Raw genomic sequence first — 22952 nt, 5'->3', positions numbered from 1 at the left:
ATTTCCACATAAACTACAAATGTTAGTATCATACATGACCTGGTCGATGAACTTAACATAACAACTGCAGTGCACTTTTAGAATAAAGGCGCTTAACAAAAATTTACTATATCGTATTTATGATATGAGCTATAACTAAGGACTAAGAGTTATTAACATACTTTAAAAATAATCACAAAGCTGTTTTAAACAGAAATGTGACTGCATTTAGGATTCTACTTATTTAAAAATGTGTTTCTACATAGGTATTCTTTTCAATTAATCTTGGATACTTTAACAGAGATAAAACTCCTTATTACCTTGCATTTTCCACTGAGGTACCATTACACCCAGAAACATAAAGGTAATAGTCTGCTACATGCATGGAGGCTCTTACCCCAGGGTTAAAGCAACTTAATTCAAGGTAGCTTGAGTGTGCAGTGGTAGATTTATAATCTGAGATAGAAAACTGCATGAAGACAGTTATGTAGCATTTGCCATATAGCACCTTGCTAGCCAGCTGTCCATAAAAAACCAAGCACATCCCACAGAAAATAGATAATTATGGAAATAGAGATGTGGTAAGAAAAGTGTGATCTGGGGAAACAAAAGCATGAAAGACGTGAAAGATGACAACCTTTGGATTCTACAAGAATTCAAAAGTGTTTAAATATCATGCCCGGGTAGAAGAGAGATTTTAAGATAATATGAAAGTTTAAGTCAGAAAATTTAGCATCTAGTTCTACTACAATAAAAAGTTTTAGTACTGAAAGCATATTTAGTTCTTTATGGCTTACAAAGGTGAATCACATCCTAAGCCCTTGCTTTCTAGTAATTAAAATATGTCAAATAGAAAAGAATGGTGAGTTTTTGAAACAGTGTTGGTAAGATCATATGGAAGGGCTTTGTCCCAAGAGCCTGGAATATGTAAAAATGAACTAGACTTCATTCTAGCTCTGTGTGTCTGAGACTACTGGATCTGATATCTATTAACACTAAACATACATTCTCTAGTCTGGTAAATTGGACTTAAAAGTGAATATAGATGAAATGAATATCCACCTTACTGCATTTCACATAAGTCTGCCAATTCAGAAATGGTATTAAGATAAATAATTGTCTAAGCACTATGTAGAAGTTAAAAATCATTTTGTTGTTGTTTATTTAGCTATTCTTCATACAGAAGCACAGACAGACTTTGATGTCCTCTCAATTCAAGGAAAGAGGGGGCAGAAAGGTGAGAAGAGGAAGAAAAGTGCTTCACATAGCTTAACAGTGACCCATTCAAGCAGTTAAGGAGCAGCTTGGAACAGCTCCAAAGACTAAAGCAGCTCCCTTTCCAGTTTTGCTTGGCCAGATGGAAGACAACCACGTTTCAGGATTTCAAGCAGTGCTTAGGCTTGGAAAATCTGATGTGTTACTCCATTTTTAGCTTAAAAAAACCCCCAAAACTTACTTGCTTATTTCAGGTAGTATTTGATCATAATGTTTTGGGGATAACAAGATGTACCATACTGGGGAGTTTGGGGGGTGGGGTAAGGGAGGGTGAAAAAAAAAAACGGATGCTAAACAAAAAAGGGAAACAGAATAAATTGGAAGAACTCTCAGAATCTGGTTGATGTAGTAGAACCATCCTGCCCTCCATGGGAACCCTTCCTCTTCATCCCCCCAACTTACACAGAGCTTTTATATAGCTGAATATAATTATTCCATCTCCTTATAAATGTTAATTCAAAATATGGAAGTATGCTGGGTTTTTCTGGATTAAATTCTAGCTGTTTCTCTGGATCAATGCTTCTGTTTATTACCTCTTAATCTAACTAATTCTTCACTATTTCATCTTATACTCCTTATTTACCTGTAAGTCTTTAAACTTCAGTATTATTTATGCACATTACAATGCTAATGAGATTACACAGCCTTTTAATGGACACCATGAGAAATTCTGTATGTGATCCAGGTACAAGTTGTTACTCAAAATATGATATTTTTGCTTTCTAGTAGTTAAGGCTAATGCCACCATATGAATTAATATGATGGAAATGTAATAAATGCTTTCTTTAAATGTAAGTGATAGAATCCTATGAACCAGAGACCTTCAACAAAGACAGCAGTCACCCTTTGGAGTCCTTTCTGCCACAGATCTGCAACAGATCTTTTTAAAAATAAATACTAATAGTTTTAAATTAATATGTATTGTAAAAAGGATTCTTTTAAAACTTGGAGAATTGCAGAACAATAAAGGAGCACTGGAGGACAAAACCACAATGGTTAAAAAACTACTAAAGAAATTAACTTGCCTTGCTCTTTACTAACCAGGGTCACCAACAGAAGCTATAATACAATAAAATAGCATACACTGTTGATAGGAGACATTGCTTTATCCTCAACGGAATTTCTTTTGCAGTTGTCCTCTGAGTTTAATCTTACTGCTATGGCATCTCTTATTCTTTTTACTAGCTCAGAACTAGGGTAGAGCTTAATAAGCTATCAATGGAAAGAATTAAAAGTAGACTGTAAACTGAAATTATGCACTAATAAAAGGAACACTGAAATGCATAACTTGATTTTTTTCACACTTCAAATCTAACAATACTGTAAAAGTTATACCATCTGTTTAGTGAAATAATGCTCGATGAAATACCAGTTGTAAGCAGGAAGTCAGAAGCAATTTACAACTCATATAAGGTTTCCTTCCAGGCAGAGAAGAAAAGAACAGCAGAAGAGCTTAAGTTTGTATTGAGAAGGCTAAGATTTTTAAGCCTATACCCTTTCTAGTTCTATAAGGGCTATACAAGCTCAAAATTTCCTTTTCTACCCCTATACATCCAAGATTTCCCTTCTGCCGCCAACTTATTTAGTTAGTTCTGATTCAGAAATAGAGACTACTTTTTTCTCAGGTATAATATTGGAAAGTATTTACTAAACCAGAAGATTTCAACTTACCTGATGAAGATCATTGCCCAAAACATACTCCTGAAAGTAACCTGGTGCAGCAGATGATGCTCTAATGGCTTGCCACAGTTTATACTGACAGCCTCCAATATAATGAGACTTAACACCAGGGAAGTGATTGTAGTTTCTAAAAACAAATGCTTTCAGTGGTGTTCCTCTGTTTACAATGGTGCTTACTGCAGCTACCTAGTGAGTTATAGGAGGAACAAAAAAATTATATGTAATAACAACAATAATTTCCCACAATATGAAGTTCAATTTATACAGTAAATGCATCTCTGGAATCCCACTTGGTTCATTATTTATTTACTTTTTTTTTTTTATAATGCCTATCTGAATCTTAAAAAGCGAAAGTAAAAAAAAGCCAAACCAAAAAACAAACTCCCTAAAGAAAATGTGATTTTTAACCTGAAATTAATTGTTTCCAGTGGCTATTCTGTTTCTACCAATATTTATCCACTGATATTTAAACAAAAAGCTGGTGTCATCTACATGATTTTAAAATGTTTCACCTTTATGAATAGTAGTTCGTTCTCTAAAGTCTGTAACCAGCAATGCAACAATGCCATTACATAGAAATGTTACAAATGTCAACCAAATTCTTTCTCCAAGAAAATGATTACTTAATATTGCAACCCGAGTTAAAGAATTTTGCAGGAAGAATCTCTCCCAACAAAAAAAACCAAAAGAATCAAACATAAATCTTTCAAGGTTTTTCATAAGGACACTAAGTGTCATTAACAAAAAGTCACGTACATAAAACTAAGTGAAAAGCCGAAATGGTACTTCCATAAAACAAAACACATGACTGGGGGGGGGGGGTGGGGTGGAAAAATCACATCTTACAGATATAATCACACAAGGCGAGAGCACCTATAGTTATGGGTGAGCCTTAGCACGTGCAAGACCTTTTAGTGATGATGCAGCCAGCCTGGCTGGCACTGTTCAGAACATACTCTAGCAGACAAGTGGGTGTTCAATTCTATTTTGTTTACTATGTTACAGAGTACAGTGTTTTTGGGAAACATTACTCAACCACACCAGCAGCTGATGCTGTGGTATCACTGTATTCATTTCCATTCTTCAGCTACATAAGTTAAATCATTTAATTCACAGCAAGTCCATCCTTACAAAAAAGAAAACAAGAAAAGTATAACTTCCACGTGACAATGCAGAAGCAAAACACATGCATGATTCGTACTCCATCATTTGATGCAGGAAAAGTTTCCCGTTTTTGTCAAAAGGAAGGTTTTGTTCTAAGCACTACTAGACATAGTAAGAAAATGAAGTTTGGAAAATTTAATAGAAAACTTATCAAACTGATGCTTGAATTTATTTTTGGTAATACCCATATACACTTCCACTTCATGATACAGTCTAAGTTGTGAAGTGCTGAGCACCTTCTGGAAAAATCCATCTCGCCATGAATTTAATAGCAGCAGAGCACACAACTGCGTGTTTTATTTTGATTTTGCTGTGCCTTGTAAAGAGTGTCACCACTGCCAACACTACAAAGCGATTACTGGGAATAGCTAGTTTCAACTCTATTTATATTCACATTTTATTACTGAAGAACATGGAAGAAAGCCAAAGATCCCAGTTCAAAGATAACTTTCAAGTCAACGTAGGATAGCGTCTCTCTCAGAAAGCAACATACCACTCCAGCCTTTTCATGTCCTTGTTTTAGACATGGACTAGGAATGCAGTCAGTCAAGCACATGTTTCTATGTTTAGAAAAATGTGAGTATCTTCCATTTAGCAGTAAAGCATTGAATATAGTGCTATGACACCAAAACACCTGTTAATTACAGATTGTTCTGAAATACATGCTATTATATTTCTCTTCTTTCTTCGTACCCTATCCTTCACCAAAAATAAAATACTCGTGCTTTCTCATCTTTCACTCTTGTGCTGCTGCTCCGATTAACTGGTGCCCTTTAGATCATACAGGAAGATTAGAGATCTCTGGACCTATGAATGTGACTGGAGAAAACCTGGTAATCCAGATAAAGTGAGGAGAAACCCTGTTCTCTCACTACACGGTAACACAGATCACAGCTGACATGACAGGATCTCCAGATACTGTAATTCTCTTATATGAAAAAACAAACTTTGCACAACTTCAAGTAGTTGACCTAGTATTTCTCTGCTTACAAGCCTTTTAACATCTCTGAAACATATTCTAACTTGAAGTATTAACCAAAATATGAGAAATCGCTGCAGAAATTTAAGAATCTAATGAATTTTTATTCTTTAAAAGCATGCATTATCTCATATGGAAGCTTGGAGAGTGTATCAACACTCATGCTGTTTATCCAATATTCTTCTAGGGATAGTACTCTTACTCAGAACTCTTAAAAGTACTTGTGGAATACACAATTAGTATTTACATTAGAAAAATGTACTTACCTTTGGACACTTGGAATTTCTTGCAGTTTCAATCATAAGATTTGAGCCCATTTTTTCTCTACAAGTAAGTGTAAAAAATTGAAAACAATCCATCAGTTTAGCATGAACAGAAGACATAGATTTTTATCATCCTTACTTCTGAGAACTTTGCATTTAAAAGAACCAATACTTGGATTTCACTTTAATAATTGGATTTCTATGGTTGACTTCAATGGACCAGTATTTCAAACCTTCTAGGCTGTTGGAAATAAATCTGAAGAGCGATTGAGGTCTTGATTCAGTTACTCAGTTCACCACATAATTAACCATAAATCATCACGATTACTCAACCACTTTGTGAGAGGAAAACAAAGTACTTTGCTACATTTAAGCATTGTAATTTATCATCACATCAGCATTAGGGTCAGTATTCTGATTGCTAACTAGAAGGTAGCCCTCCTGCATAGTGCAGGAGACTGGAGGATATCATTATGCTAGCCAATAATCTCCTGTCAGCATCTATTTCAACTTCGATTTGCTTACAGTAAAGGTATAAAACTCTACAGAGCAGATGCTCATCCACAATGATTCTGAACAAGCTTTCACTTAAATCAGCAAGTTTTCTTCCTCCTCTTGAACACGGCCCACACAAACACAGGTGGTGCATCTACCTTATTCTGCAAAGACGGTTTTCAGTATTGCCACACTTTAAGAAAGGTGATCCCATATGTTGTTAAGAGATCATCCATCTATAGCTTGCGCTACTGTGACAGTAGGTAGTAGCGCTTCCACTGTTAAAAACACCACCTTTATCAATCTAGTCAGGTCAGAAGATAAAAGAAGCTTTAAATGCTACAATAGCAGTAGTCCTCAATGTAGACAGTAAACTTATTTGGAGGTAGGACAATTTACTGTTCCACCAGTGGATATCTGTGCTTGAAGGATGGCTGTGTCCTTGAGAGGGAAGAAGGAAGGTGAACAGCTTCTAGTCCTATGATCAAAAACTGCTGCTGACACAATTCTTACATCAATAGCACTGTTTTATTTTTTTCCAATAAATGCATTAATTCCAGTCTCACAGTCACCAACCAGAAGGAGAAGAGTGCCATCTGCACTCACTAACTGATTACAGAAGGAGACGAAGGCACACAGAACCATGAGGCAGGAATATTCAGAAATAAAAGATGAGATTGACAGAAGCAAGATATGAAAGACATCTACTGATTTAGGAGGAAGTAGATAAAAACGATGCAAATATCTGTATTAGATATTTTTTCCCAAACCCTGAATGCAGAGATTAAAAAACTGCATAAGCAATATGCACTGCTTAATTACAGGAACTGTCAAACCGAGTAATTATTTTCTCACATCATGTTTCTTAGGAAGGCCAGGAACTGATGTCTTCAGAGTAGGTACAAGAAAACCCTTAAACTACTATACAACTTTAAACATTAAGGTCTACAGATAGAAGTTTAATATCACCTCCAAATTTATTTTAGTTTCGTTGCTAACATTAGTACTGTAATTTTGTACTATATAAATGTTTTTGTCAAGCCTCACTGTTCAATTATTTTCTTTCCTGAAGTCACAACACAATTAATTCCAGTTTATTCACATGCTGTGTTAAAAGAGAAAGTCTCCTAATTTTAATTTTATTGAATAGTCTCTTGTTCTTGAGTAAAAGATGAGAATGGTAATTCTCAAGATTACTATCTCAAATTACCACTTTAACTTGTTTGCTTTTTTTAACAATAAAGAGTTCCTATTCCTTTGTGTGATTTGTCTTTAGGTCACTGGCTACTTTTCACCAATCCTGCAAAAGAAACATTCTCTAAAATGGTGTAAGTGGGACTGTAAACAGTATTTTAAATGAAACTGTATTATGGATTAATAGAACAGCATTATAATATGTTCTGCATTTTCAGTCCCAGCCATCACACACTGAATCATCTTGTTTGACCACAAGTATACAGATGTTTCATTAACTGTCCATAACAACACCCAAATCACTTTGATATTAAAGTTTGTAAAATACTTACAGGATTTAAACTTTTTTCCACTCATGGGTTATTACTTTACTCATAATTTCATTTGCATCCTATTTTTCCATTTATCTGCTTTTTTTGCGTCTGTCTGTGACCTATGTCCTCTAGACATGACTCACCTAAGCAACAAGTCTCCTTTACAAATGTTGCTCTTTCATTGCTTCGAGTCACTAATATTACAACACTTATTTCAATAATGCCTTGAAGAACATATTGCCAACCATATGCTTAAAGAAACATTCTAATGGGCTACAGCCAGGGTGCAATCAAATAGTCTGGAGAACAAGCATTCAATTTGAAAGGCAAAACTGTAAGTTTTACTCCCCTCTAACAACAACAACAAAAGTATCTTTACCAAACCTACAGTAGACTTTTATTGCATGTTCCATAAAGATACAGAACACCTCACTGATAAGGCTGTGAAATCTGTTAACTATGTCTGGAGTAACTAACTGGTACAGAATGTGTTGCCCGTCTAGTCACTGGAGAGCAGTCTCAATTTATACTTCAATTTGCATAACAAATATTGATTTGAAGTATTATTACTTGTAATCCCAAACACGTGCATTATCCATTTTCCTACCAAGAGAAGACACGTAACTTTTACCCTACCCTCTATACAGTGCTTGATTGCTTCTCAATATTACAAATTCCCAGTATGGGATTTTAGTTAGCTCGTGAAAACGCTAACTGCTCACCAAATTTCTCCAGTAGTTTCTGAAAACAGTATGAAAGAAGAAAATTCTATATGTAAACAACAGTCAAAAGAAAACAGGCAGCTTTGAACTATAAGCCAGGTTTTTCTTACAAATGCAATTCAATATAGCATTACATAGACTAATGTACGGTAAGTATAATTTTTGCACAAAGTAATAAAAGCAACTGATTAAAACCAGTCCTCAAACTGTAATCCAAGGAATACATGAGAAGAGTTAAAATAAACATATATGTAAGACAAAATCAATTCCCTACAGCACTCAGAATAAAAAGTTAGATAACCAAAATTAGTTGTGATTTTCTGAAATGGAATTTATAATATGCCTCATGAATGCATGAAACATTAGCTTAATGCAACATTAGCTTAATTATTTTCAGCAAGAATACTTTCTGACAGAAAATAATACCATCGATATTGTGGTAGGGCTAAATGTATATTGCATGCCTGTATATTATAAACAGATACTCTCTATTTCAAGCAAGGCTGACAAATCCACTACCATTTAAACAAGAAAATCCCACCCAGCACAGGTAAGGCTTTTAAATTTAAAACAAAACATAAAGCAGTTTTCCCATGTAATGACTGAAAGTTAGACCTAACCTTCTTATTGCCATAAGTGATGCTATATAACCTTTCAATTCCCTTTTTAGTTCTAGGCTTCCACATCACAAAGAAGCCTACAGGAATCCCTACTGTTTCAATAAAATGTTGTGTAGGCATAGCATCTCCCCTAAACATTGCAGAATGAGGTCAACAAAAAGTCATTTGTTGATCAGTAAATTTAGTTTTTAATTTAATCTATGGACAATACAATAATTGCCTGGCTTCTATCCATTGCACAGGAGCAGAGTGCTTTACCTCCCTCATGTGTTACATGTAGCTGCAAAGAATAACAACATTTTAATTAAAGGCATGTAAAACACTTTCACATGAGGTAATTCTGATTTTCACAAGGCTTCTTTTAGTTCAGCAGGGGACGAAAAAAGGGAAGGCAGAAAAAAAATCTCTTTTCTAAAAAAAGAAGGACTCCAGATATCTGAGAAGAAAAAATCACAATATTCATTTGATAAACACATTCAGTTCTAAAAATATGCAAAAGTACAGAGAAAAAGTGCTTGGAAGCCTCTCTCTCCATTTCAGCAAAGAAGTGAAATGATTAAAACTCAGGCAGCACAGGTATTCCCACTATAATGTCTAGAAAAATCTCTTTCAATCCCATAAAGCACATTAATCATGTTCCCAAAGGAACTTATCATTACTTATGCAAAGCTTTTTACCATTTTACATTTGCTCTCAGAGAAGGTTGTTTCAGCTCTTTCAGTAGCAGTACCAGCTTACACTGTTTAGGAAACTATGACATTAGTTTGCTAAAAATTATAAACAATGGAACTATCAATACAAATACAGATGAATAAAGCTAAGTAATAAAACTTGCAATAAATATTACTAATTTCTTCCAGTGACTTTTCCTGAATAGCCATTAATGCATTTGTAAACGTATCTATGAACAAATGCCATTTCACTGGCAACTCTGACACAGCAGGTATTTTTTTCACTGCAATCCTTACAGCTCATTTCCCTTTTCAAAGAAAGGGGAAATGGGCAAAACTGCTCAATATAGCAGCTAAGATCAAAAATCCCTACTACAGCACTTGATTTCATTTCTCACCATATCGCCTATAAGAAAAAAGGCACAGCAGGCGGCTAGCAAAATTTGTAGCAGATCTATAATGAGTCAGATAAAGCAGAGCTGACAAGCAGACAGGAATATAATCAGAAATCAGTGCACTAAAGCTTACTTTACTCCCCAGAAACAGAAAACATTAAAGGCTTTCAATGTTTTGGTAAATATGAAAACAGCTCTTTCAAAAGAATGAGAGTATATGCTAATCCTTTCTAGTTATTTTAAGTATTTGCTTACCAGTGAAACAATAACAAAACCAAAGGCTCTCAGACATTATGCTAATTATTTTTCACCTGATCATTTTCTACTTACTTGAGCATTTTTTCCCAGATATCACTATCATAAAAGGCGTGGCTCCAACCCATTTTGACTGTTCCAACAATGACATTCTGCTTGAAAACATCTGATCCTAACTTGTGATACAGTTCTTCACAATCATCCAGAGGGATATGGAACAATCCCAACATAAAAGCTAATATAGCCCCTGAAAAAGAAATATTTTGAAATGTAAAATATAGGCTGGAGTAAGATTATAAAGATGGATTACTATTTAATGTAGTTCATAGGTTAGCAGAATATCTATCTTGAAAAGGGAAGATCAATTGACATTTGTATTACTAAATTCCTGTTCAAAGATCACAAACTATGTTTTAAAGGACATGCATAAGACAGGAAGAGTCTACTTTCAAAAACAGAACTATGAGAAGTTGACGAATGGCATCATTTCATTTTGCAGATTTCATCTCTGCAAACACATATATGGCAGAAATCAAATTAAATCCACTGCTTTATTTGGAAAGAGAAATGAGTAAGAGAAATCTATGCTGTGGTATTAAAAATACATTTGCAGCATTACTTGCTATCTAGCAAACTCTGAGTTTCTAGGAAAATTCTGCAAAAAGAAGGAGCTTTGACTAGTTTGGAATACATTTGGTTGCACCATTTATAATTAGTCATTCATACATGCTGCCATCTAGTGTGTGCCTAAAAAAATTACGACCTACCCTTGTAGGAACAAAACAACAGTATCCAAAAAGCATGGTTGCAGAACACCATTAAAGAGACTGTGGAAAAATACAATTAATGCATCACTACAATTCTCAGATATATTAAACTGAAAGGGACATATACAACCTTTAAATCTAATTGTGCAATACTGCGAGGACATGTAATTAAGCATTAGGAATAACTGGGACACATGATTTTTCCAATTTGGAAATTAATGTAATAGGTTTGAATAAAATTAATTTAAAAAGGAGTAAATTCTTGAAACAGAGTAAGAATAAAACACATATGCAGAAAGAACTACATAAAGAAAGTTACAGATGGCTTTAAAGGAAACATGACTTCTTTTGCTCTCAAAAATCCCACGGCCATGACAGCTGAGTGTCAGTGGATTGATGGTCTCAATTTTTTAAAATGTAGCACACATGCTTAATATAACCTGGGCCTACCTGACACAAAGTCTCATCAAGAGAAACTTACTCAACTGCCAAATCACCAAATGCCTGTATTCAACACAGCTGAACACCTAGCAGTAGCAAAACACCATTTTCCTGAATCATGCAAATCCTCCGCTACCTTCTTTTCCTCTTAAAACTCTCCAGCATCAATCCTATAATATCATGCATTTGCTATTTTAGTGAATAGTTTCAAAGCCAAAGAGCCAAAATTCATACCAAATGCAAACTCATTTTCACTTCACCTCCTGAGAAACCACACCAAAAACTGCAGTCCGCATCAGCACACCAGTGGCAGTAGGTAATATCAGGGTCAAGGTATACATTAAAGGGCTTTGCTGAAAACTGCTGGATAGTAAGAAGACACCCACAGGAGAGTAAGGTCAAAATCCAAGGTATAGTGCAAGCTCTATCACACGGTCCAGTGAAAAAAAGCTTCTGCCGCTTCCATCACATGCTGCTCTGTATCACAGACTCCTATACTCCAGCCACGATCTCAGCCTTGACAGCCAACAATTCAGAGGGAAAAAATACCTAAATAAAACCTGGGATGCTAAGGAGCATATCTTGAAGAACACAGGGATACAGTTGGCTAATAAGACACAAGAAAGGCGAGAATATAACCTGAAAGACAAAAGTATTCCTTCCTTATTCAGTACTAGTAAGAGTTCAGCTGAAGTGCCATACCTGGACCTGAATGACATTCTTCAAAAAAAGATATGGACCAACTGAAAAGAAAAACCACACAAAAGAGTCCCCCAAAACCAATCAGAAGTCTAGGAAATAAGTCTGTAAGGAAAGCCTGAGTAAACAGGCTATGACAAAAGCCTTTAAATGCACAGAAGGCTGCTGCAAAGAAAAGAAAGAATCGGTTATCCATGTTCCTGGGGAGTCAGGACAAGAGGAAACAAATTTGATCTACAACAGGAAGATCCACGTAAGACATTTGGAATTTTTTTTCCCAATTATAAAACAGTGGAGCACTAGCACAGGTTTTCTGAAGAGGTCTGATTCAAAATCTTAGAAAATTGTCAATAGTGAAACACACACAGCTGATCCTTCCCTTGGGAAATGAGATCACCTCCCAAGGATGCTTCCAGCTCTATAATACCATGGCTTGACTTATTCATGATTTCTCCTGAAAAAATACTTCTTCTGTCAGAAAGGTTTTCAAAATGCATTTCAAAACTGGAAAGACATCACGGGCAAAAAAAAAAAAAAAAAAAATCATGAACACAGAGAGATGCCAGCTTTGTTTAAGGAGGCTCCTCATCTGCCAATCACTGAAGGCTGGGAGAATACATGGAGGCACTAGCCCTGTGCTGTTCTTAACTTGGGAGGAATATTTTGGAAGACTATCCTTATGTGAAGTCCTTATGCAACCTTCATATAGATCCAAAACTGATGATCAAAGAGACCAGTACAATTCAGATGTCTCTGTAGTAAAATGCACTGGAAAACAATATGCTTAGAGAACCTTTGATCACAGCACGTCAATGATTGAACCCCTCATACAATGCATCTGAATGCCGCTAATTATTACACCAATATAGAAATTTAGGAAAAAAGTGTATTTTTAAAATTTTTGGAGCAGGCCAGCACATTTGAGAATGCAGTAGCATGCACTTTGCTTGATCACATACTCTTGATGTTATAATTCAGTCTGAGGGAGCAGTTTATAAGTGCACCACTATTGAGAAGTATCTTTGGTATACTGGGAGACCACATGCGCAGTGAAAAGAACATACAAGCCACAACCACAGCATACCTGCAGGTAAGTTGTCCTCAATGGGTTAAGTGCTCTGTGCATCTATGAAAGCATGTCATACCCTGTAGAACAGTGATAATCAACCTCACTTACAGAATTCCCAGCAGCTCAGTTCATGGGGCAATGGCACTTCTTCCTCTCAACTACCTTGTTTTCATCTTTGGATTTTTGCACAGAACAGGCACAAACTCCACACACAATTTACATTACCTTGGTTCCCCGTAAAATAAGTTCAGTGGCTATCACTGCATTGCATGTACTTGCAGATTTTCTGATGCTTCCATGCCCAGATACCGGGCTCAGCAATACTCAGGTGACCTAAGTATGCAGGGCCCATTACAGCATCATTACAGTGATCTTTCTGTGTGACTGCCTGCATTTATGCTGTATGACCACCAGTGAAGTACAGGGAAGCTAACTACAAAGACAGACTCTGTGATGCTGAATTCACGAACTGATTATTTCTAAACCTCAAAGGCAAAACAGCTAAATGATATTAAGAGATATGAAAAGCACGGCAGAAAAAAAAAAAATCACACAACTCTAATGCACAAGAGGCATCCTTCCTATCATTTAATACACCACTCTTGTAAACAACAATTCATCCAGCTGCAAGTTTCTGCAAATCCTATTGGCATATGTACCATCAACACAAACTGAAATGGTAAAGTACACTGCTAACACATGATGACAGACATGTACAACCTCTCCCAGCCACGTCTTGTCACCTATTATTGCAAGCTGGACTACTGCAGACAAAAGCTTGATAGTATAAACAAAGCTTAAAAGAACACATTAAGTACTTCCTAGCAGTTACAAACCCCAAAATTTGGTGAAGAATTAAGAATAAAGTTAGTTCTAATCAGAGTAGTGGGATCAAATTAAGAACACCAGGCCTCTCTATCAAATAAAAAACACCTTTATTATGATTGAAGGAGACATTAGAGAAGTGTTTTGTACTGAAACTATCGTCCAAACAAACAAACACTTACTACTAAATTAACTAACAAAGGATTTTTTTTCAAAGACTATTAAAAATGTAAAGCAGGGAACTATACTGTGCCTACAAACAAATTCTGTCTAGTAAATCTACACATTCTCCTCTTCTCTACTATTTTGAGCCTATTAAGCAAATCTCTGGGAATACAAACATTGTATCTACTCATGGTAATCTGCATTTAATGTTATTTCTGAATTAAACTGTACGGAAGATAAGTATAGTGCAATAAAATTGGAGAATGTGGGTTTCTAAAGGGAACTGAGCTATTGAACTACATCGTAACTCTTATGTTAGAAATCAGCATTATGCTGCTACTGGTCTAGCATAATTTCTGAAAGAGATGACTGTCTTTTTAAAAGAAACTTACACTTTAAATTTTCCTACTTCCTAGGAAGGAGTAACTTATCATTGAGTCACAGGAGTAATTAAGGCTGGGAGGGACTCTAGAGGTCATCTAGTCCAACCTCCTGTTCGAACAGGTTCAATTAGAACAGGTTACTCAGGACTTGTTCAGACGAGTTTTGAGTATCTCCGAGGATGGAGATTCTACAGCCTGTGCGGGCAACTCCTTCCAGTGTCTGACCATCCCTGCAAGGAAAACACGATTCCTTATACCTGACTGTAACTTCCCATATTCCAGCTTGTCTGTTGGCTTTTCGCCTATCACTACACACCTTCAAGAAGAGTCTAGCTCTATCTTCTCTGTATCTTCCCATTGTTAAGTAATAGCAGCAATAAGGCCTCCCCTTAGCCTTCTCTTCTTAAGGCTGAATAAATCCAGTTCTTGCACTCTCTCCCTGTATGTCATGACCTCCAGTCCCCTGACCATCTACTTGGCCCTCTGCTAGACTCACTCAGTATGTACAAGAACCTACCCAACAGATTAAGGGTTTACTTAGGAGCCCCAAATTAGACATACAGTGGCCAAACAGAGACCCTTACTCTGTTGGATATGTTCTTGTGCATACAACTCAATATGTAGTCCGCTTTCTTTGCTGCAAGGGTACACCGAAGAGTCACCTTCAACTTGTTCCAACAAGACAGGGTCTTTTTCTGCAAAGCTGGTTTCTAGCCAGTCAGCCCACCTCAGATGGACGGCTTGGTACTTGGCTTTATTGAACCTTAAGTGGTTCCTGTCAAGCCATTTCTCCAGCCTGTAACAGGCCAATCTGAACAGAGGGCATCACTGTACTGACCACTTCCTCTAATTTAATATAATCCAAGATTTTGCTACAGGCATACTCTGTCCCGCTGTGCAGGTCATTAATAAAGACAGGAAACACTATTGGCCCACTATCAGTCCCTGAGGAACGGTACTTTAGCTGTCTGTAAAGCCCCATAAACATCTAAGATATTTGTATCCGTGCACAAAATGAAGGCTTCGCATTCATTGAAAAAATGAGAAATCAGTTTGAAGTTACAAGTGTATCATGAATCACCCAAAGTTCTTATTCAGAAGAAAAAAGAAAGACTTTAGAAATCACACCTGTACTTTCCCAACTTACACTCAAAGTCAGAAACCGCTAAGTTCTGCAAAATCTACATTTATTCTCAGATGTTCCTTTACTATATTCATAGCAAAATTCCAACTTGCGGCTTAACAATTACCTGTGCTTACACCACAAATGTAGTCAAAAAGTTGATGAACCGGCTTTCCAGTTAGTTCTTCTAGTTTCCGTAGAGTCTGAAGCGCAACTAAACCCCTGAAACACAGAAAAACCCCTTCACATACAATGGTAGTTTTATCTTACATAGCTCTAATTAAGCCCACCTTTACTTAATTACAACCGAATAACTACAACAGTAAGAATCCTGAATATTTCAGGGAATGAAAGAGTATCAGAACACAATTAAAATGGAATGATGAATACTAAATACAGATGACATACTCAGGCATACCAAAACAGTACACAACAGCTACAGCCATATTGTTTTGTAGCAAAGGCTCAGAGATGATCATCTTCCATGGATATAGACTCAGGATAGATTTTAGCTGCATCCACAACACAAGCACTTAAAGTTTGGTCTTAACAGGGTAATGTAATGCCCCTTGGGAAATAGCATTTTTCTGTCTGTGGTTTTTTTTGGCCTCTATTCAATGTGTCAGAAATAATGGGAGACATGCATTCCAGACCATCAGACTTGTGCTTCTATAGCATGAAACACAGTATCTGGCATGTTAAGGTGCTAACTCTGCTGGGCTAGAGCTAGAGAACTGTGTATGGGAGAAGGAGCACCAAACCAAGTACCATCTTGTCAACACATCCTGCTGAGAATGGCACCTCCTGCATGCTGCCCCCAAATCTGTCCTGGCTTGTGCCGAAGAGCACTACCCAACCCAGTCCAAAGCTATAACCAGCTGAACACCACCAATTAAGTGGCACAACAGTCAGCAGTCAGTCCTCAGGCTCACCCTCTGGACTTGTTTCATTTAGTGTTACAGATGTAGGTACTGCTTTCTAAAGATAGGGTGTCTTCCAATGTCACTCCCCTAGAAATCTAACAGAAAAATTAACACACTTTATTTATACATATAGCATCCTTCTTTCTACTTTGTAAAATCTTTATCATTTACAATGAACTTTTGGAAACACCAGTGTTGAAGTTGTGACATACACTTACTCGTTACTGAAGACAACTGATTTTGATGCAAGTAAAAGAAATACTACGGGGAAACAAAAAGTTTGTGAAACTGTATTTCTGCAATGGCTTCATACCTCACTTTCTACCAATAAAGATTTGTGAATCAGTAAATGTTTGCCAACAAGATTTCTTCCAATATGCCTGAAAACACAGTTTTTAGTAAACATCGGACTTGAAATTTAATGAACATGCTTCTGCTACTATTCTTTACAAACTGTGGTAGGTAAGTTCACGCAGAACTACAGCACACATAACTAAGGACATGTGGTGCATAAATTAAAAAAAAAAAAAAAAGAGGTTCACTGTAGAAGAAATATAAGTCAACAGCATGGCTAAAATAGCTTTCACCACTAGCCTATTCATTCTTTCATATGAGACCAGTCCTGCTAAGGCAGGTCACCCTCCAGACAAGAACATTTTTGGTATTACTAAGTCAACACAATCATAAGAGTATAAACTACTTCTAGCATTTCACACCGATTTTGTATTTCTGAGATTAGACCCGTGAGCAGACTAACTCAAATAACCATTTAATTTACTTCCAAAAGGAGAAAGAGCCAATCCAAGCACTGAAGTGTGTAGCCAACTTTAAATGGGTAAGTAATTTCAGTATCATAGGACTACTAATGCATGGAATTTAAGCACAAATGCATACAGAAATAATACCCATCACTTGAATAGTCAAATGTAACAGAAATGTAAATCATAAATTTCATCTTTGGGCACAAACTTATCAAAGAGAAACTGAAATTTTATTTCCAGTTACAGTATGAAAAAGGCTACAAGTATATAAAAACTCAGAGGTTTACCTTGTTCCTCCTCCATCAATAGCGAGGACTCGAATTCCCCAGCCTTTCACAGGGTCTGTATATCCAATTATAGCTAAAGTCTCTCTAACAGCAGCCTGAAGACTTTCGTCATTTGCCTGTCTCAGTCGCAGTAGGCATGGGATTAATTTTTCCTATTCATAAATACAAAGATATTTCATTCTAACTATATGTTTATACCAAAAGAACCCATGCTTAAATTTACTAGCTTGGCATTTAAGTATAAAAGTAATATATTAGCTAAACTCAGAGGAAAACTTCTTTAAATCTGTATTTACCCATCTCTCTTTCTAACGTGGGAAAAAAAGGACTCCAATATTATGTCGTACACACCTTGTTGCTAACTACCCATCAGAATTAAACAATCAAGGTGACTGTATATCTTTCAAATAGCTAGAAAAGCTATATTTACCAGCAGCTTAGTTTTACTGACTTGAATGTCACATTGGCCAAATATAAACTCAAGTAAGGAGAAGACCAAGTACAGCTAAAAGCCCAGATTTTGCTGAATAAGTATCACATTGCTTTAAAACAGGAAATGTCTTCTAAGTACACTAATAATAAAACAAAACAAAACCAAAATTCTTCCTCATACTGAGTAATTTTTAAATGTACAATTATTATCACAAAGATATAGAGTATTATAATCAAAGTGGGAGTAGTGAATGCACTCTTTCATAATAAAGTAATTCACATCTATTCATGTGGATGCCTGACCTGTATCCTGCCTGGATGATTCATCTGGCCTGCACTCCATTCCCAAAGATCTCTTTTCCAGCAATTCTACAATCTATGTCAGACATCCGTCACATTTTGTGGAAAAAGGCATGAGACTGACAAATGCTGTGATTTGGCTAGTGCTGCTAGAATAGTCTACCACCCACCTCCTGTCCTCTCACTGCAGGGAAGAGAATGAGTAGGACTAGATTACGTTAACTTATTTGATGGTTATACTCCAATCGTCACCTCTCTCCGAAGGAAGCATGTAAACAAGCATAAAAACTGTTGTGCATATGCAGATCAACTGTACCGTACATTCCCGTCTGGTCAATTGCAACAGAGTACACAGTGTACGACCTTCGTCTACCACTAGAATAAGCTTTACTATCTATCCACATGACAATGCTGTATGCTTCTAAATTAAACATTGCAATCTTAAGAACCTTTAGCTAAACTACCGATAGTTTGCATATGAATCTGCTTGAACCAGCTAAAAAAATAGCTATAAAAAGAGACATTCACATTGTAATCTTTACAAATAGAAAACATGACTAGCCCACAAAAGCACAGAAGAAAGTTTTATGTTATTCTATGTCTTTCACCTGTCAGATATTTATTTTTGGTCTAAGCATAAAGACTATTTGCACCTTAATTGCAACTCCTCTGCTCTCTGGAAATTCTAGAAGATGATAGGTCAGTTCTTCAACCCTGCTGATACAGACTCTTCGATTAGAGGATCTTCGTAGGGCTTGAACTAAAGCTCGAGTCCTGTTATCAATACTCACTCTTGCAATAATCTAAAAAAAGATAAAGTTATTTGTATATCATAAAACTACTCTAAGAAATGTGTAAGATTTGTCAAGACTAATTCCAAACTGTTATTTTAAGATTTCTCAGAAGTAATGGACAGCATGTTGTACTAGAGATCTGCTACAGGCTCTGAGTAAGCATTGCTTAAACATAAAGAGGCAACCTTTTGATTCATTGTTTACTAGAAAAATAAAAGCAGCTCACAGCAACAATACACCAAACAAACGTGTCAGCATGTACTCAGATGTATTTTCAGGGCAACTCTGAAATCATAGTATTTGGACCATGAAGGAGTGTAAGATTACTATAACTACAATAAAAAAAGCAAGTAGATCTATCCGTATTTATGTAGTCTCTCTCCACATATATATGAACTAAATATATGTATATGTTATGCACAGGTATGTGTATATACATATAAACTTAGATATACATGCTTATATAAAAAGTATATACAGATTTTATGTAAGTATACATACATATATATACTTAGAAATAAGTACATACATGTATATGTAAGTTTACATATAACATACATATAGTATGTATATTTAAAAGTTTATATAGTTTTAATACATTCATATACACATATACTTATAGAAATACATATGTATATACACATAAATGTGTACATATATATGTATGTAAGCACATACATATATATGTATGTATGTAAGCACATACATAGGTATACACTTATCTAAGTATATAGGTGTATATGTAAGTTTACATATATGTATACACACATGTGTATACATACACTTGTATAAAATGCACATATACATAGAAATAATATATAAAGAAATAACACTAAACAAAGACTTGCCTTTTCTCTCTGAAGGGACAGATGCTTTTCCCTCTCTTCTGCAGTCTTAGCCTCTTTTGCTTTGTCCTCCTCATCTTTCTCAGACACTTCTTGTTCTGGCTGTTTACTCTTTTCTTGTGAAATAACTTTTGTATCAGATCTTAACTTGGGAACCAACCCACCAATGTAACTGTCTACAAAAGCTTGTACACTGTTACTGGGATATGAAAGAAAGTTTGCAATACTTTTTTTAGCAGAAACTGGGAGAGCAGTACTTGTCTTTTCAGCATCCAGAGTCTCTGCTTCAGGAGCTGAAGTAGCTGCTGAAGCCACTGTCTTTTCTTCACTCATTAGAGTATTTTCTGATGAATCAAGCTTATTCTTCTCTTCACTTCTAGAGCCCTGTAACAAAGCATTCCTTTTTTTCTCTTGATCCATAACGGAATTATTATTAAAGTACCAGTTGATATGATCAGCTACGAAGTTGTAAGTCTCTCCAAAATTTGTAGAAAAGTAGCTTATATGAAAAAGGTGGGTTTTAGTAGATGCTGAATCTTCTGGAGTATCTTGATAAATGCCACTTGAACGTACTAACATAGACTCTGAGTTTTCATTTGCACAAGCGGATTTCTTTGCAGCTGGGCCTCTGTTGCAATCCTCCTGAGTTCTGGCATCTGTGACTTGTTTATCATTTTCTAGATTTGCATTGATGTTATCTGCATCTGCATTACTTTTATTTGCTTTTCCCAAAGTACCTGAGTGTGACTTTAATCGAGCTATCCGTGAAACCAGTTCACTGTGAGTGCCAGATACTGCCTTTGAAACAGATTCTATAGTATTCTTAATTCGTGACATGCGATTGTTCACTTTTGTAAGTCCTTTGGAAGAAGAAGTTAAAAGTTTAGAAACTCTGTAGTATAAAAAGTCGTAGCTGTAAATGTATTTGTTACACCAAAATGTTCTGCTTCTGGCCCATTTACACCGAGGCTCGCTTGTATGAAAAACTCTTAGGTGAATGGCATGATTTATCCTCCAGCAGACTTTAGGTCTATACAAATACAGGTATTTGTCTCTTTGCTTCCACCAAAGACTTTTTGGGTTAATCACAAAGAACAAATATGCGTCTAAAGATAAATGAACTGTCATTACTTATAAATAATTACACCTTTTCTGTGTTGCTTGTCTACTTCATTCCAGAAAATATATTTCAATAAATAACTCTTGTATCACAGTGTATCTGAAAAAGAAAAAAGAAAAAAAAACAATGGAAACCCAAACCCAGTAACAAGTTAAACTAAAATCAGAGTTGTTTAAAGCACATGCAGCTTATTTTTCTTTCAGTAAAGACAGATAAAGATTCAAATCACATAATCTCATGGGGATATCTACTGCTCAGGACATTTGGTAGCGTCATCCCAACATTTTAATTTCAACACGTTACTCCTTAAAGGCCCATTTAAGTCCATCTTGAGCAATACCAACACTTGTCGAAAGCATTTAGTGACATATAGAAAACTGCTTGCCAGTCTTCCCAATAAAAGGAAATTTGTACCTCTTTAGTAAATTATCTTGTGCAGGGACCAAATTTCAAATGAAACCATCAGTATATTACCACCCCTTTGCAGAATTCCTCCCAGGGAGAAAGGACACAGATTCTTCGAGCAAAGCTTCAGAGCAAAGCCAGAAGTTCAACAAAACGTTCCTGTCCTAAGAGCTAAGGAGTATATAAGCCTTACTCTACAAGGAAAACACAGATCTTTCTGAGGTGGATCAGAGTTTTACACGGTATGCAACAGTTGCGCTGAAACCACAGGAGCAAATCCATTATTTGCCTAAACGGCAAGCTCAGACTTCTCTAGCTCCTGTGACAAGCGCCAGAGGAGGTCAGGCAGGCTAACACCCGGGCAGGCCTACGCCGAGGTAACAGCAGAGGCGATACCACCGCAGGCAGGAGCGTCCTTACTTACAGTTTCCTCAGCGGCTGCCCGAACCTACGCTGTGCCCGTCCCACACCTGCCAGCCCTCCTGCTCGGTCACCGACGCCGCCGTGCAGCCGTGCTCCAGGCTACGACCGCGGGCGGGCGGCGGGCGTGATTATATATGGAGACACACGGGCGCCTCCTGCCCCGGGAGGGGGAGCGGGTTCTGCTTCTACCTTGCGCCATTTCGCAGAAACGATTTCGAGAGCGGCCGCGTAAACAAGCGGCGCGTCCCGTCCTGTCGTGTCCCCCCCGCCCCCAGCCGTGCCCGGCGGTGGCGGCCCCACGTCACGCGTCCACACCCACCCCTGCGTCACGCACGCGAGTCCCGCGTGCCTGGCACGCGCTCGCCGCTCCCCCTTACACCCCCCGGGGCGACGCGGCCCACTCCGCCGGCGGCGGATACCTGCTGGGCAACGGCTCCCGCCTCCCCCCGCGCCCCACGCCGCCGCCGAGCGCCAGGCAGAGCCTGCCGCCCCTCACGAGCAGGGCGGCCGCTGGGGCCACGGCCCGCGCGATGCCACCTCGGCGGAGCGGGCTAGGCGGCGGCGGTAGCAACAGCAACGACAGCGGCGCAGGCCAGCGAGCTGCGCCCCGCTTCTGCGCCTGCGCCGCGCCCAGCACGCCGGAAACAGCTGAGACACGCGCCGTCTCACCGGCCGCGGAGGGCGGGGCGGGGGGCGGGCAGTGTGACGCAGGGCGGCCGCGCGCCTCATGCGGCAGCCCGTGGGGCGGAGCTAGGCGGGGCAAGGTCATGGCCGTGTCGGCGGCGGCGGCTGTTGCGCCTGCGCGCGAGTTACGGCCGGCGAGGGCGGGGCGGGGATGTGCGGCGCGGCACGCGGGGGTGGGACCGGGCCGCTGGGGCCCGCCTGGCGTTATCGCCGCTGGGGAGCGGGCGGTGGCGGCTGGTGTCCCATCGGTGACAGCGGAGCTGGTCCTGCCTGACGCTGCCGGCGGTGCCGGGCTCTTCGTGCCGCCCCCCCGCCCCCCCCCCGGAGGCGCTGGGGGTGAGGGAGCCGTGAGGAGGAGGACGGCCCTTACCCGGCCTAGCTCCTCCCCGGCCGCTCGGTGGCGGCGCCCCGGGCGTATCCGCCCGCATTTCCCGCTCAGTACTTGGAGAAAGATCGCAAACACTGTGTTTTTCATAGGCTTGACAGGTTTGGGGGGCACC

The 22952-nt window shown here is 38.2% G+C and overlaps 1 protein-coding gene across 1 annotated transcript in view; it reads right to left on the bottom strand.

Annotated features, from left to right (window-relative positions):
* The window catches only part of PNPLA8 (patatin like phospholipase domain containing 8), a 41180-nt gene extending 19376 nt beyond the window's left edge, over window positions 1-21804 (bottom strand). Inside the window, exons 1-8 of the mRNA XM_059816555.1 lie at window positions 21770-21804; window positions 19824-21039; window positions 18835-18984; window positions 17450-17601; window positions 15606-15700; window positions 10082-10253; window positions 5344-5401; window positions 2926-3120 (exon numbers count right to left, since the gene is read on the bottom strand). Of these exons, the coding sequence (XP_059672538.1) occupies window positions 2926-3120; window positions 5344-5401; window positions 10082-10253; window positions 15606-15700; window positions 17450-17601; window positions 18835-18984; window positions 19824-20948 (1947 nt within the window). The 5' untranslated portion in view covers window positions 20949-21039; window positions 21770-21804. The remainder of the gene's footprint in view (window positions 1-2925; window positions 3121-5343; window positions 5402-10081; window positions 10254-15605; window positions 15701-17449; window positions 17602-18834; window positions 18985-19823; window positions 21040-21769) is intronic.
* Window positions 21805-22952: the final 1148 nt, after the last annotated feature.

This window comes from Gavia stellata, chromosome 4, assembly GCF_030936135.1.
Source record: "Gavia stellata isolate bGavSte3 chromosome 4, bGavSte3.hap2, whole genome shotgun sequence".
Taxonomy (NCBI): domain Eukaryota; kingdom Metazoa; phylum Chordata; class Aves; order Gaviiformes; family Gaviidae; genus Gavia; species Gavia stellata.
This window is presented reverse-complemented; position numbering and strand designations above follow the sequence as displayed.